Below are 13,374 nucleotides of genomic sequence, written 5' to 3' on the forward strand. Positions count from 1 at the left end.
TCTGAGTCTGCTGCCTGTAGGGCATTGCCTCGTCATACAGGTTGGTGCCTGCGAATGCAGCATGTTGTGTAACTCAGACATAAAAAATAAACCTTACTGGGTAGGGTACAGCACATAATCCTGGCCACATACTATGAAATTACATTTTGCAGATGTTTAAGAGACCATTTAACACAGCATGTATTTTGCTCATTCATTAAAAAAAAAAATACAGCAATATTCCATGTTGAAACCTAATGATCTGTAATGAGGTGTTATCACTGTGCTTATAATCTATGGCATCGTGGGCGGCCTACTGCAATCGACATCTGTCATAACAGCCGATGAGACTGGCGGCTTGCAGCTCGCAATTGAGTCTCAGCCATTACAACCAAACCAAATGGAAGGAAGTATAGTATGCTCTCAAGATTGTGTCTGTTGCCCAGTAGTTAAGGTGTGTTTAATGATAGCTACAGTCAAACCTTGGATTAACTGCATTTTTTCCCCCAACTGTGAACATTAAACCTAAAGCATACTGTAGCTTGATTTAAGCATGAAAACAAACAGAAGTATGTTTTTAAATATGAATATTTTATCTTGGGTTAAGCAGTAATACCTAGGATTAATATATTAATATCAATGCAGGAGAAAAAAAGAATGGACAAAGGACTTTAGACTATTGAGGTGCATAATTTAACCACTGCATCCCCGACGCTGCAAAGTCTCAAGTGTCAACAGAAGTTAATCAAATTAACTCAATTGTAAAGTGACTCACTTGTTTTCAAGCTTAGGGCAGAATTTTATGGGTATTAATAAATATACAGAGCATTTCTGAATCAGTTTATCAAGAGACATTTTCATTTGCACATGTTGGGTTGCTTTACTTTAATGGAAAAGGCAGTCAAGCAAATAAAGGTTCAAGACACATCTTTCTGCTGAGCGAAGCCAACAAACAAAATAGTTTTTTTTTTTTTTTTTCATTTTAAACACAAGATTATTTTTGTTGATGTGTTCAATATCATCAGCTTTCACAGTGAATTTTATTGCAGGACAATGTATTGAAGTTAAAACCAAAAAGTATATTTTTCCAAAAAGAACACATACTGAAAGTGTTCATGAAGGTTTTTACAAGATGCAAATCTGAGCAAATTGCAGGAAACAAAACTCCACTACAATTATTACTCTATTGCAGTTAACATATGTAACCACATTAAAAAAGAAACACAAAATAAATAAATAAATAACTAGAGATTAGTCATAAAAATCATAATCTGCTCTTTATGACCAATGATTGTTTTTGGCGACAACACAGTAGTTGTGATGTGGTTTATCTCAATACTACACCCTCTGGCCAAAAGTAATTACTAAAATTATGATAGGATACTTGTGTAAATAATCACCTTGAAAACAAACATTAAAATTACTTTAAGCAATGACTGAGACTGATGCTATCACAACAAATTGCACTGAATACAAAGTGGATGAATTACATAAATCTGCAAGCCATGTGAACGTAAGGCACATGCTATATAAAGTAGGAGCCTCATAACACAATTCTATAAATACCACAACATCCATCCATCCATTTTCTCCTGCTTATCTGAGGTCAGATCACGGGGGCAGTATCTTCAGCAGCCCAGACACTCTCCCCTAGCCACTTCAGCCAGCTGTTCTTGGACAGTCTCCCCCACGTGTCCTGGGTCAGCCCCACGACCTCCTTTCAGTGGGACATGCCTGGAACACCTCATCAGAGGGCATCCAAGAGGCATCCTAATCAGATGCCCGAGCCACCTCATCAGCTCCTCTCGATGCGGAGGAGCAACGGCTCTACTCCAAGCCCCTCCCGAATGACCGAGCTTCTCACCTTATCTCCCAGGGAGAGCTGCTTGTCAAATGTTGTTATTCCGCGTTACGGATAAAGATAAGGAAATTACATCAGAATGATGGCATGTCTGAAAAATGCTATAGCAAGTGAGTGCAGATGATCCCGGTTATATATGATGCTGATTTGAATATAAATTCTGTTATAGACATTTTTTTCTCCCCTCAACCAGTGTCACAGAATGGATTAGCTCTGCTTAAAATATAAAGTATAAACAGTAACTTCAATAACGATTTCTGCAAAGTAGATGCACTATGTAGGAACGGGAAACGTGCTACAAGCCAAACAATATTCTGATAATAGATCCCAGGACAGGAAAAAAATGCTGATGCTATTATCTTAAAAGTGTTGCTAACCCAAAGTAAACACTTGAGACATGAGGCTGACACTTGCATTTTATGGTTCTCATACACTAAATGCGAGTACTCCCAACGTTAACACAACCTGCTGAACTGTTTTCTTTGTCAGTTTATTATGCAACATGCTCCAGAAAAAGCCTCTGCTACACTATTTTTATTTGCCATGGACCTCTGTTCTACGTGGTTTGTGACACAACCCAAAGATTAGAATAGAATACTGCATGTAATTCTGTGAAATCTTTGAAACTGCATGCCACATTTGGTCAGCTTGCTTTTAGCCAGAGCTGTTTTTGAGCCTCCTGGCATCTGTTGTCATGTAGATGATAAGATGAAAAACAACTTGAATGCCAGGCCAGGTGTGCAAATAAACCCCAGGTTTACAAATTCATACACACACGCACGAGTTAATTGAAATGCAGTCCGGAGAGACTTCACGTGGCCTGGTGTCAGACTACGCAAGATCGATGAAATTCTGCGGTTTACCATTCCAAACAAAGGTGAGATGGGATGAGAGTTAAAAATTTTTTTGCTAATTTCTGCAGAAGGGGCTGCTGTAGGTTAGAGAGTCCACATAGTATGGACGATGAAATTTATTTTTAAAAAAAAGAAAAAGTATTATAATAAAAAGGTCACATTTTCCGACCATGCACACCAAAATGAGTTACTGTCACCCATTTTTCAAACCTGAGGTTTTAGTGCAATGAACCGTTACTTGAAGTTGGGTTGTCTGTGCATCTTGAATTCCCAAAATTAAGACAAAAAGGACTCAGGAAACCACATATTTTTACACCATGTTGCTTTTGGAAATGTCGCCAAATACAATTTTACTTACATTCAAACATTGCCACAACATCTCATGTTATCAAAGGGGTTTTCCACCCACATTTGTCCTTTATAAATTTAACACTTCACATTTTCTGCTCATGTGCAATTTCTGTCATCCTGCCCAATCAACTTGTTATTGGCACAGTAATCATCAGCTAGTTTTAGCAGTATAGCAGGCACAGAAGACTTAAATGGAAATACAGGTAGTCAGGGATCACCAATCTTTTAGAAACAGAGATACTGTTGATTGATACACACTCCTGAATTTCATCCAATTACCTTCAATAATATAGTATGTTTTTATTCATAACTAATGGTTTTCCCTGATATAACAACATTGATCATGTTAACTATTATTACTATCATCATCATCACCACTTGTACAACATTGCTAGGATGTCCTGTCACTGGTGAGCTATTCTTAAGAAAAGCCCACGGGCAACTTGTATCACACACAAATATAATATTAAAAGAAATATCAACTGTTTTAATTGTAAATTTTCCCTTTAAGAACATCAACGTTACAAAAACAATGCAGTTAGTAATGGTGATGATAATACCTCTAGGACTTAGAATATATGATTTCATTTGACATTAAACAGTAGAGGAAATATATTTTCGCAACATTGCAAAAATCTGAAACTGACCAATATTCTGGATGACTTTATCTGGTCATCTGATACTTCAAGAATCTTAATCCAACACATCTAAACTAGCGATGCACGATAATACATTTTGCAACCGATACCGATAATTTCCTCCTCGTTCCAACCGATAACCGATAATGTCAAGCCGATAATTCTATTAAAAGATTTATGTAAAATTCTAAAGTATACACAAGAGAAGATATTACTGTGCAAAAGTATAATTTATTGCTCTTTTTCCGACATCAAATGTAAACAAGTAGTAAATTCCAACACCTAAATAAAGACAGATTGTCTGACATTGTGTAATGGTAAACTTTTGGCAACAATTACTTACAAAGTAAATACCAAAGTTGCACAAAAATGCCTTTAAAAGTAAGCCATTCCTAACATATAACATTACTACACTGCAAAAACACACCTCCTTAAAACTAGTTAAATTCCCTTGTTTTCAGTGTAAATCTATTGGAAATAAGTGAAATTTTCTGCCAGCACTTCTAGTATATTTCACTCAGATTTCTTGAAGAAAAATAGCTAGCTGAAAATAAGCTTAACAGCCTTATTTTAAGCAGTAAATGATTATACTTAATCCTAAAAAAAAAAAAACTTTATTAATTTAAAAAAAACTAAAAAAAAAAAAAAGATTATACTTAACCCTAAAAAAAAAAACTTAACTTTATTAATTAAAAAAAACTAAAAATAAAAATAAAAGAAATACAACTACTACTACTAATAATAAAACTAATACATAAAACTTAATTAATTAATTAACTTAATCCTAAAAAAAATGTTATTTATTCAAGAATAGATACCGTTTAAAATATTTGAAAGCAATTTTTTCTTGATTTAAATGAAAAATGACCATTATCTTTTAGATGGTTAGGGTTAGGTTGTTTTGAAGGATTGTTTAAGAACAAATGGCAATATTTACTTCAAGTAAGTGGAATTATCTGGCGCATTCATCAGTTAACTAGTCTTTAACACTCAAAACAAGATGGGGAAAATTATTTGACTAGATTCAAGAAAATTGATCTGATTAAGACGTCATAAATTTACAGCGTATTGAATGCATTACTGACTGTATGACTTCTTTGTGTGGTTTGGAGCATGTTTATCACAATTATCATCTAACCACTGTGCTGTCATGATAAGCATGCTAACTTGACATCACTTGCCCAAATGTCCGTGGTAAAACTGATGTGATCGGCATGTTTTTCACAAAGAATAGTGGTCGTATAAACTGCGTTATTTTTTTATCCGGGGCTTGGGCTCTCCGGTCATTTCGGTAAAAAAGAACGTCTCTCGTCCGGCATCCCCTCCCGCCTGTGCCCTTCAGTCAGTCCGTCCGCCAAATTACCACCCGTGCCAGGCCTCTGTCTGGCCGTGGTGCTCGATGAGTTGAACCGGAGATGAGTGGCGGTGGCAGCTACGTTCGTACCGGATATCCGCCCGCCCCAGCCGACTCGCCGGGCGTATTCGGGGCATGGCTCTGCTCCAGATGGAGGCATGCGCCTCGCGTCCCGCACGCCGTGGGGGAACGCTCGAGAACCCAGGGTGTTCGCCTGAGGTCCCGCTGCCAGGGAACTGGGCTCGGCCCGCCTGCCCGCCCCGTCTAGGGCGAGGCGGCGGCGGCAGCCTGCCGGACCAGCGGCAGCGGACAGAGCGGCGGGCTCCGTCGAAAGATGACTACTTGTCGACTATCGGTCTTATGCCGGTGTTTAGCTTTAGATGGAGTTTACCACCCGCTTTGGGCTGCATTCCCAAACAACCCAACTCCGGGAAGGCCGCAGCGTCTCTCTATCGTCACAAGCCCTGTAGTTTAGCAGTGTGTTTAGCTCTAGCATTCGCGCTAGCAGCAGGATCGTATTCGTCCCAAAAATCTCTGTGATGTAGTTTTAAATGGCTGCTGGGTTAGTGGTGTTGAATGAGGATGCTTTCTTTCCACCTCATGGAACTTCTGCAGTGCATGTTTTGCAGATGGCAAGAGCGTCGTTTGTTTCACACACGGAAAAATCAACCCATGCTAGTGACAGAGCCGCCATGATATCGCCTCAACCCTGTTGTGTAACGCCGCCTCCTCGATGACGCCTTAGTCCTCAACACCTCCTCTCTCAGGGGCTTCAAAGAGAGGAGGGGTTGAGGAGGCGGCGGTGGAAAAGTGGACAAAACTGCTTCGGTTACGCACATTTGGAGGCTAAATCAAGTACATAATTATCGGATTGCATTATCGGTTGAATTTTTTTTTTTTTTATATCAGGATTATCTGTGTGACGTCATAATTGCCATTAACGGCCGATAATTATCGGTAACTGATATTATCGTACGTCTTTAATCTAAACTATTGAAAACTCAATGACAAAACCAAAAGAGCCCTAAAGAAACAATGGTACAATCCATGACACAACCTCAGCCTTCTGTTCAGGTGGATCTATGCCCTATACAGTCAGCCAATATAAACTACTGCAATGTTGCAAAGTTATTACTTGAAATATCTGTAATAGCCTTCCAAATCATTTCAACAATGTCATCTCGTTAAACTCTTCACATAATTATTCCTTGCCTAAAGTGAAAGAAACAACCCATTCACAGACTGATAATGAGCTGAGAGGTTCAATAACTTGCTCAAGGATGATTTGACAATGAAGTACAACAAGAGACTGAATCCAAAACCGTATAGTTTTGAAAGAAGCTTGATTAGAGGACCTCAGTACAATAGCCACTAGTTCCAAGGGAAAAAAGACATATATAAAAATGCTCTTTTTTGAAAACGTCAATTTAAAAGTAAACTCACCTTAGAGGGAAATGGAAAAACGGCCATGTTAATAAGATCAAATATGTTTGTGACAGGCTTTTTATTATTATTATTATTATTATCCCCTATGAGAACACTTTTTCACTGATCAGCAATCGTTCCTAGCATTAGAAGCACATTTAAACATTCACCCTTTGAGAAAGCTAACGGTTTTAATGCTTTGCATCCAAACAGCATCAACATTCGGTCTCAATAGAATTTTTCCTTCCTTTATCCAAGGTCAAAGCTCATCACTCCCACTAGTCGTTTGCATTGTAAATTATTTTCTTGTTATGTCTGAAGGGACACTTGACTAATTGAAATTCTTCTGTAGAAACCCTCTATAGTATTGGTATACATACTGCCATGAATGATCATTACCATATGTGTCTGAAGAGTGCCCTGTGACAAGCCCAGGATGTATTCCACCTTTAACCCAGTTATCTGGGATAGGGTTTCCACAAAACATAGATTGGTTCAAGTTAACATTTTTTTTGACAGGACATATTATACCCCATTTAGGCTACAATAGATTAACGGGGACATTTAAATAATGTATCAGAGATGAAGATGGTGATTTACAATAGCAATATTATTGTGTCCAGGTGTTAGCTCGTTGACTTTGACATACCTTTTGTTCCTTGGATTTAGTTTTTAGATGATGCTAATCTGTTTAATGGGAATTTTTATTTAACCAAAACAAATGTGTTGTTGCTTGTAAACACTGATGAGAAAAAAATACTTGTTAACTGTTGAAGATATTGTATAGGATTACAAAAAATATCTAACAAAAACAAGTATTCCAGCATGAGTGAGATTATCCTACAATTATATGCCAATGCAAACCGTAATGCTAGTATTCACTCTTTGTCATTTTTCTAATTAGAATTCTAGCTCCATAAGATTGAAATGTTCTCTTGCAACATGTCAAAATGATGGATGAAGACCATGAACACAGCTAAAAATCAAAACCAAATGATGGCCAAGTTGTTGGTCACACATCAGCAAACTTTCAGAATAAAATTACTGAGACAGGCTCATTTGATACTACATATAATACTTTCCCACCCGTCAAAATGCTACAACATGCTTGTTATTATGGTTCACAGAATTAAAAAAACTGACAACTGAAACCTTAGAACAAACTAAGACTGAACTTCCTAATGTTTAAAGACTTCAACATAAATCTGTGATTGGCTCGTGACCAGTTCAGGGTTTCTTCAACTTCTAATCCAAAACCAGATGGGAGTGGCCTGAGGTCACTAATGAGGATAAGTGGGACAGAAAATGGATGGATGGATTTTAACATAAAGAACAAATACAATGATGGGTTATTGAACAAGACATTCTTAAGAGCAGCTCTTAGAGAGCATCAACAATGACAGCAGAGGTACCAGCCTCATTAACAAGCAGTTATTAGTTTACAGTCTTGCTTGGAAGGTAATAAAAATGATCAGTTGGAAGTCAAATATACCTACACATTAATGGTGTTTCGACCAAATTCAGTCAATTTCATATTTTCTCACAAATCCGTCTCCATGTGGGTATGTTTATCGTTTTACTAATCATTTACCAATTTAAAGTGATGAAAATGGCTTGCTCTCATTATAAATGCACCGTTTAGGTCTCCACAAACATTCTGTTTTTTGTTTGTTTGTCTTTTTTTTTTTTTTTGCAAAAAAGGTGATGTTTTAGAGGTGCAAGGTTTCCGCTCAATGCAAACATTAAGATATTTATTTTTGAATCTGTTCTTTTAATATCCCATCCATAATTGAGAGAAATAAATTCATTCAAAATCAAGCATAACTTCAAACTACAAAGTTCACCTGTGGTTCCAAGTACAGTGGTACCTCTACTTACGAAATAAATTGGTTCAGGAAGTACCGTAATTTCCCGAATATAAGGCGCACCCGTGTATAATGCGCACCACAAATTTACTTGTAAAATCTAGGGAAAATTATTGTACCCGTTTATAACGCGCACCCTAATTTTAGCACCAATAAATAGAAGAATACAAGAAAACAGAGCTCGCGTACAAATACAGAAATGTCCTTTTACTGACAGGTGAAACACAGCACAAGCATAGCACATTGGTAGTTCAAAATATTAACATAAACTGACAATATTTACGGTAATAATACGATTTGACAACTTCTCCAACTTACCAGAATCTAGGTGAAAACGAAACAGATGTGACTTTTCTTTTAAAGGCTGCTGTATAACTTGCTTGTTTCATCATGTTGAATAAATGTTTCTTCCATGGATTGAGACGGTAAAATGAAAGTGAGAACATAAGTCGGAAATCCAAGAGAGCTCATCGCTATCGACACGACAGTAACAATAGGAACTATTGTTATTTGGGTTTGAGTTTCCCGAGGGACAGATATATAGTTGACGGACACAGGAAGTCTGTGTTGTTACGTTTGTTATGGTCCGAGTTGCGGAGCTGCAATAAACGTTGACTCAAAGGAGTTCCAGGAACTAAATTCTGTGCTTTATGAAGAGTGAAAAAAAGCAGAATTTAACACAGACAAACTCATTCGGCCAATCAGAGTGAAGTATTACCGAAACAAAATGTGACGTTCGGGGAAAAAAAGTGCGCGTTACATTCGGGAAGTTACAGTAGGTTCCTAATACAGGTGGGAATCTTTGGGCACCTAACGATTCGATTACGATCCAGAGGCAACGATTCGATTATAAATCAATTATTGATGACACCCACAAACCCCCCAAGTAATTAGCTGCTTTCAATGTTTCGTACATTAGTTACAAAAATTGTACAAAAAGCCTCTCAGGCTTAAATAAACGACAATTTCAGTATCAAGTTAACAGTTCAAAACAGTAATTAAAATATTCAAGTCCCCATTCTGTATCAGCAGCTTTAAACTACATTTAATTAATTTAATGTTGTGAATCAACCGTTAAAGTTGTTAAAATTGCTCCCATTATTCCATAATTTGCCTTCTGTCTACTTTAGACATGTGAAAGTTTTAAAACTGTTCTAAAGATAGTTTCAAGTTAAGATTTTGCCGATTTAGGAGTATTTTAGATAAGAAGTTGATTAAATTCGCTACAACAGAGCCTTCTAGAGAAGTTTCCTGCTTTAAGATGGCGGCTGTTTACCAATGCCGGCAAGTCTGTCATTTCGCATCTCGTTTTCAATACATGTGCTGCTAACGCCATTGAGTCTGTCATTTTATATCTAGTTCTGTCTACATATGATATCTATTACCTACTGTAACATGATATGGACGTAGTTTGTAGCGGCTGTCGGCAGCAGTCAGGTATTATTGTTTTTTGTGTCTAGCAGTATGAGTTGAGCCAGAGCCGTGAGTTGAGCATTGTCATTAGCCGGGTAATGACAAGCATGATGTTTACTCTCGGGACACAATGGAGTCCGTTTTTCATTGCGTCCTGAAGATCGCGCTGTGTGTTAGTTCCGCTTTACTTGACATACTTCAATAATCGGAATTTGGATGTTTGTGAATCGTTCTCGAATCTTGCATGGCCGAATCGCGAATAATCTAAGAATCGGAAATTTCACACACCCCTAGTTCTTAACTTACCTACAGAAAATTCTGTAGGTAGAGATGCGCTGCCCATGTAAATGCCCTAATCCATTCCAAGCCCCCCATAATTCAGACATAAATCTTTTATAATGCATAAAAAAAAATAATCAAAAAATGTTACATAAATGCTACAATACATCTTACAATACATGCTACAATTAGATTACACAATAAACATAAAATCTGAGTTGCTCACAATGTAAAAAAACAGGAATAGAGTAAAGAATAAAAGTTAACAGCTAAGTTAACAGTAAAGCTGTCGGACCACGAGGGGCGAATGAAAGGCCGCTGTGATACACACACATACACATCCAGTCGCAGTCCCTCTTAACCAATTGGATGCTAGGAATGCTAGGCAACAGCTAATGGCAGAGCAGCTATAAGTATGTTACGTTGAGTAAACTCTGGGAGCTTCGAGTACCAGCCTTACTGTATTTTTTGCCTTTCTTATCCTGAAATGTCTTAACATGACGCAATATTTTCCCGTTGAGCCGTGTTTTAACGTGAAAATTCTATATGTAGAGACATTCGTAAGTAGAGGTACCACTGTATAGTGAAAGAAAAGTTTTCATCTAAACTAAAAGAACTGCAAATATTGCAGCACATTAAACAAGGCTAATCTACAGTTTTGAGAGGGAAATGGACCAAGAAGGGAATAACCATAGAAAACACTATACCTCAGGAAAATATGTTGGATGAAATGTCACCCACCGTGCTGAAGTTGACTGAGTAGCAATCCTCCCCACGAAAGGTGCACTGCAGCAACATGTCACCGATGTCATGACCCGTGCGGTTATAGAAATCAGTCATGTTGAACAGTTTGGGCTTGAAATTTTGGAAGTTGGCCTTCTCCTTCAGGGCAGCCAGAACCTCTGGCTCAGCCAAGTGTGGGTTGGCTATTTGGTAGTTATTATTGAGGAGGGCTAGAAGTTCTCCCACGTGATAGAGGTCATTCCGGGTGATTTTGGAAAAGCGGAACTCATTGAGGTTACAGAAGGTAATTGCTGGAAAGGTGAGGTTAGTGGCCGCCACCTCATCCAGCTTGGTGACGTGAGGGTACTCGAAGTAGTAAGACACTCGATCCATGCACACCAGTAGCAATAAGCAAAGTGAACCCAAGAAGGAGAGAGTCCACAGGAACCGGCGAAATGTCATATGCCCATAAGCAAATATGTGACTCATACCATGTAGCGTGGATATGTTAGCGAAAGCTTGCAGGTTTGACGGCCTGGCGCTTTCAATGCTTTCCTCTGAGCTTCCTTTCATGGCTGTAGAGTGTGGCTCCACCAACTTTAGTGAAAAGACTTTGCTTAGCAACAGCAACCGCACAATCCACGCGGCAGTGTCAGTCACAGCACTGCTTCTTACCCCTCAGCAGCAACAGTATTGGTTTCAAGAAACAGCTACATGAGTGTGCCTTTCAGTTTCCGTAACTCTTCTTTTCATCGCAATTCATGTTTTTATTGATTGCCAGCTGTTCCTTGTATTTGCAGTTGATTTTGTTATATGCAAAACTGTGTGTCTCACTCCTTGCTTTGCTTCCTTTTGTCACGGAACCAAACACAATGACAGGTCCTGAGACACCCACTTTAACCCAAAAGCAATGCCTCCCGCTCCCTTTGAGGTATGAAAAGACTGTAGAAGAACACAACAGAAAAGAAAGAAGAGCAGAGGAAATTGCAAATGTAAAGAAAGAAGCGTGAGATGAGGGGGTTTAGGGGGGTACTGCAATGAAAAGGGCTAGCTGTTGGAGCGAGGTGCTAAGCCTCAGCAGTCAATGGGACACGTCCTCCTCTAAACGGGAATGCCTCTACATTGCTGTGATGATGGAATGCAATGGTTTTGTGAATGGAGGTAATAAGGATAGAAAGGGCTCACGAGTCCCTCGTTGCCACCTTCTCTTGTCTTTCAGATTTCTTCTTATTTCGTCCAGAAATAAAAATGAAAGCTGGGGGTTCAGAGCCTTCAAAAAAGCCCACCACTGTGCTTGACAACCGGTCTTCTCAGCTTCCACACAGAATCTACTTCTTTACTTGCACAAATCCTTTAGTTGGCAAGGAAGACCACCGCTTGACAAGCTACGACCACCCCTGGCCAGCATAGTCGCTGAAGCCGCTCTGAAGACCGCCAGGTTTACTCCTGCGAACATACAGATTTTTATTCGCTTTCTCACCACCACCACCACCAGCACTCCCCCCTTTTCTTGCTCTCTCTCCCGGAGACTGTACCTCTCTCTCTCTCCGCCTCCTCTTTAGTAGTCAGGATCCATCCCACTGCTGAATGGCTGCTTTGCTTGTGTCTGTGCTCACAAGCCAACTCAGTCAATCTGGACACCACCTTGCTTATGTGTGATGGTTCTCTATTGGTATATACATGCAATGTGTCTGTACAAACAAGCCACAGGTGACTCATTTTACTTCCATAATGCTACATTATAACCGTTTTGTTTATACACAACATATATCAACAAACAGGGAACATGGAACAACAGGAAAAGACTGTTGTTACTACATGTGAAAAAATGTTAGGTTACGGCAAAGCAACTAGACTATAGCATGTTATTTCTATATTTCTGTTGTTACTACATGTGAAAAAAATGTTAGGTTACGGCAAAGCAACTAGACTATAGCATGTTATTTCTATATTTCTGTATAGAGGAATGGGAACTGCAAAGGAGAAAATATCTCAGTTTTTGCCAATTACGGTACATGGAACACATCATGAAAACAATTATGGGCCAATTCATTCGGAAAATCTTATGCTATTCATGCCATTCAAATTAAAACTGAAAAAAAGTTTTAAAAATTGAAACTCATATGATTATTAAAATGAATAGATTACTGATGTTAATTGGGTTGGCAATTACCAAATAACTCCATCCATCCATAGTTGCGAGCCAATCACAGGGCACATACAGCTGAGAAAAACAACTTCATTTATACAGATTATTTAGAATTAAAAAAAATTGTGTTAATATAAGTAACATTATTTTTGGAACACATCCATTCCACACTGTTTTAGATGGCTCATAAATGTCATACCATTAGTGGCATATTTTGCCAAGAATAATACCATTAAATAGCGATTATGCAACATCAATATATTGGGGGGAAATCCACCATGAATGATAGAGAACGGAAAGCGTGACCTGGTTTATTAAATAATCATTGTCAACTCAATTCTTGGCAGCAATATGGAGAACTTTCATATATAAAGTCAATCCCACGACAAAATATGTATACATTTTGCAAACAATGCATTATGTTGACATGATACAGCAATAATGTATTTTTTTCAGGTTCCTGGGAAACTGGAACTGATACCA

The 13,374-nt window shown here is 38.4% G+C and overlaps 1 protein-coding gene across 2 annotated transcripts in view; it reads right to left on the reverse strand.

Moving 5' to 3' along the window:
* asic1c (acid-sensing (proton-gated) ion channel 1c) overlaps positions 1-12,214 on the reverse strand; it is a 170,083-nt gene extending 157,869 nt beyond the window's left edge. Inside the window, exon 1 of one of the 2 annotated variants that reach the window (XM_057856715.1) lies at positions 10,761-12,214. In XM_057856715.1, the coding sequence (XP_057712698.1) occupies positions 10,761-11,315 (555 nt within the window). In that variant the 5' untranslated portion in view covers positions 11,316-12,214. Of the gene's footprint in view, positions 1-10,726 lie in introns of both variants that reach the window. The other variant, XM_057856717.1, reaches the window with a different exon arrangement.
* Positions 12,215-13,374: the final 1,160 nt, after the last annotated feature.

Source organism: Corythoichthys intestinalis, chromosome 14 (assembly GCF_030265065.1).
Source record: "Corythoichthys intestinalis isolate RoL2023-P3 chromosome 14, ASM3026506v1, whole genome shotgun sequence".
NCBI classification, from domain to species: Eukaryota; Metazoa; Chordata; class Actinopteri; order Syngnathiformes; family Syngnathidae; genus Corythoichthys; species Corythoichthys intestinalis.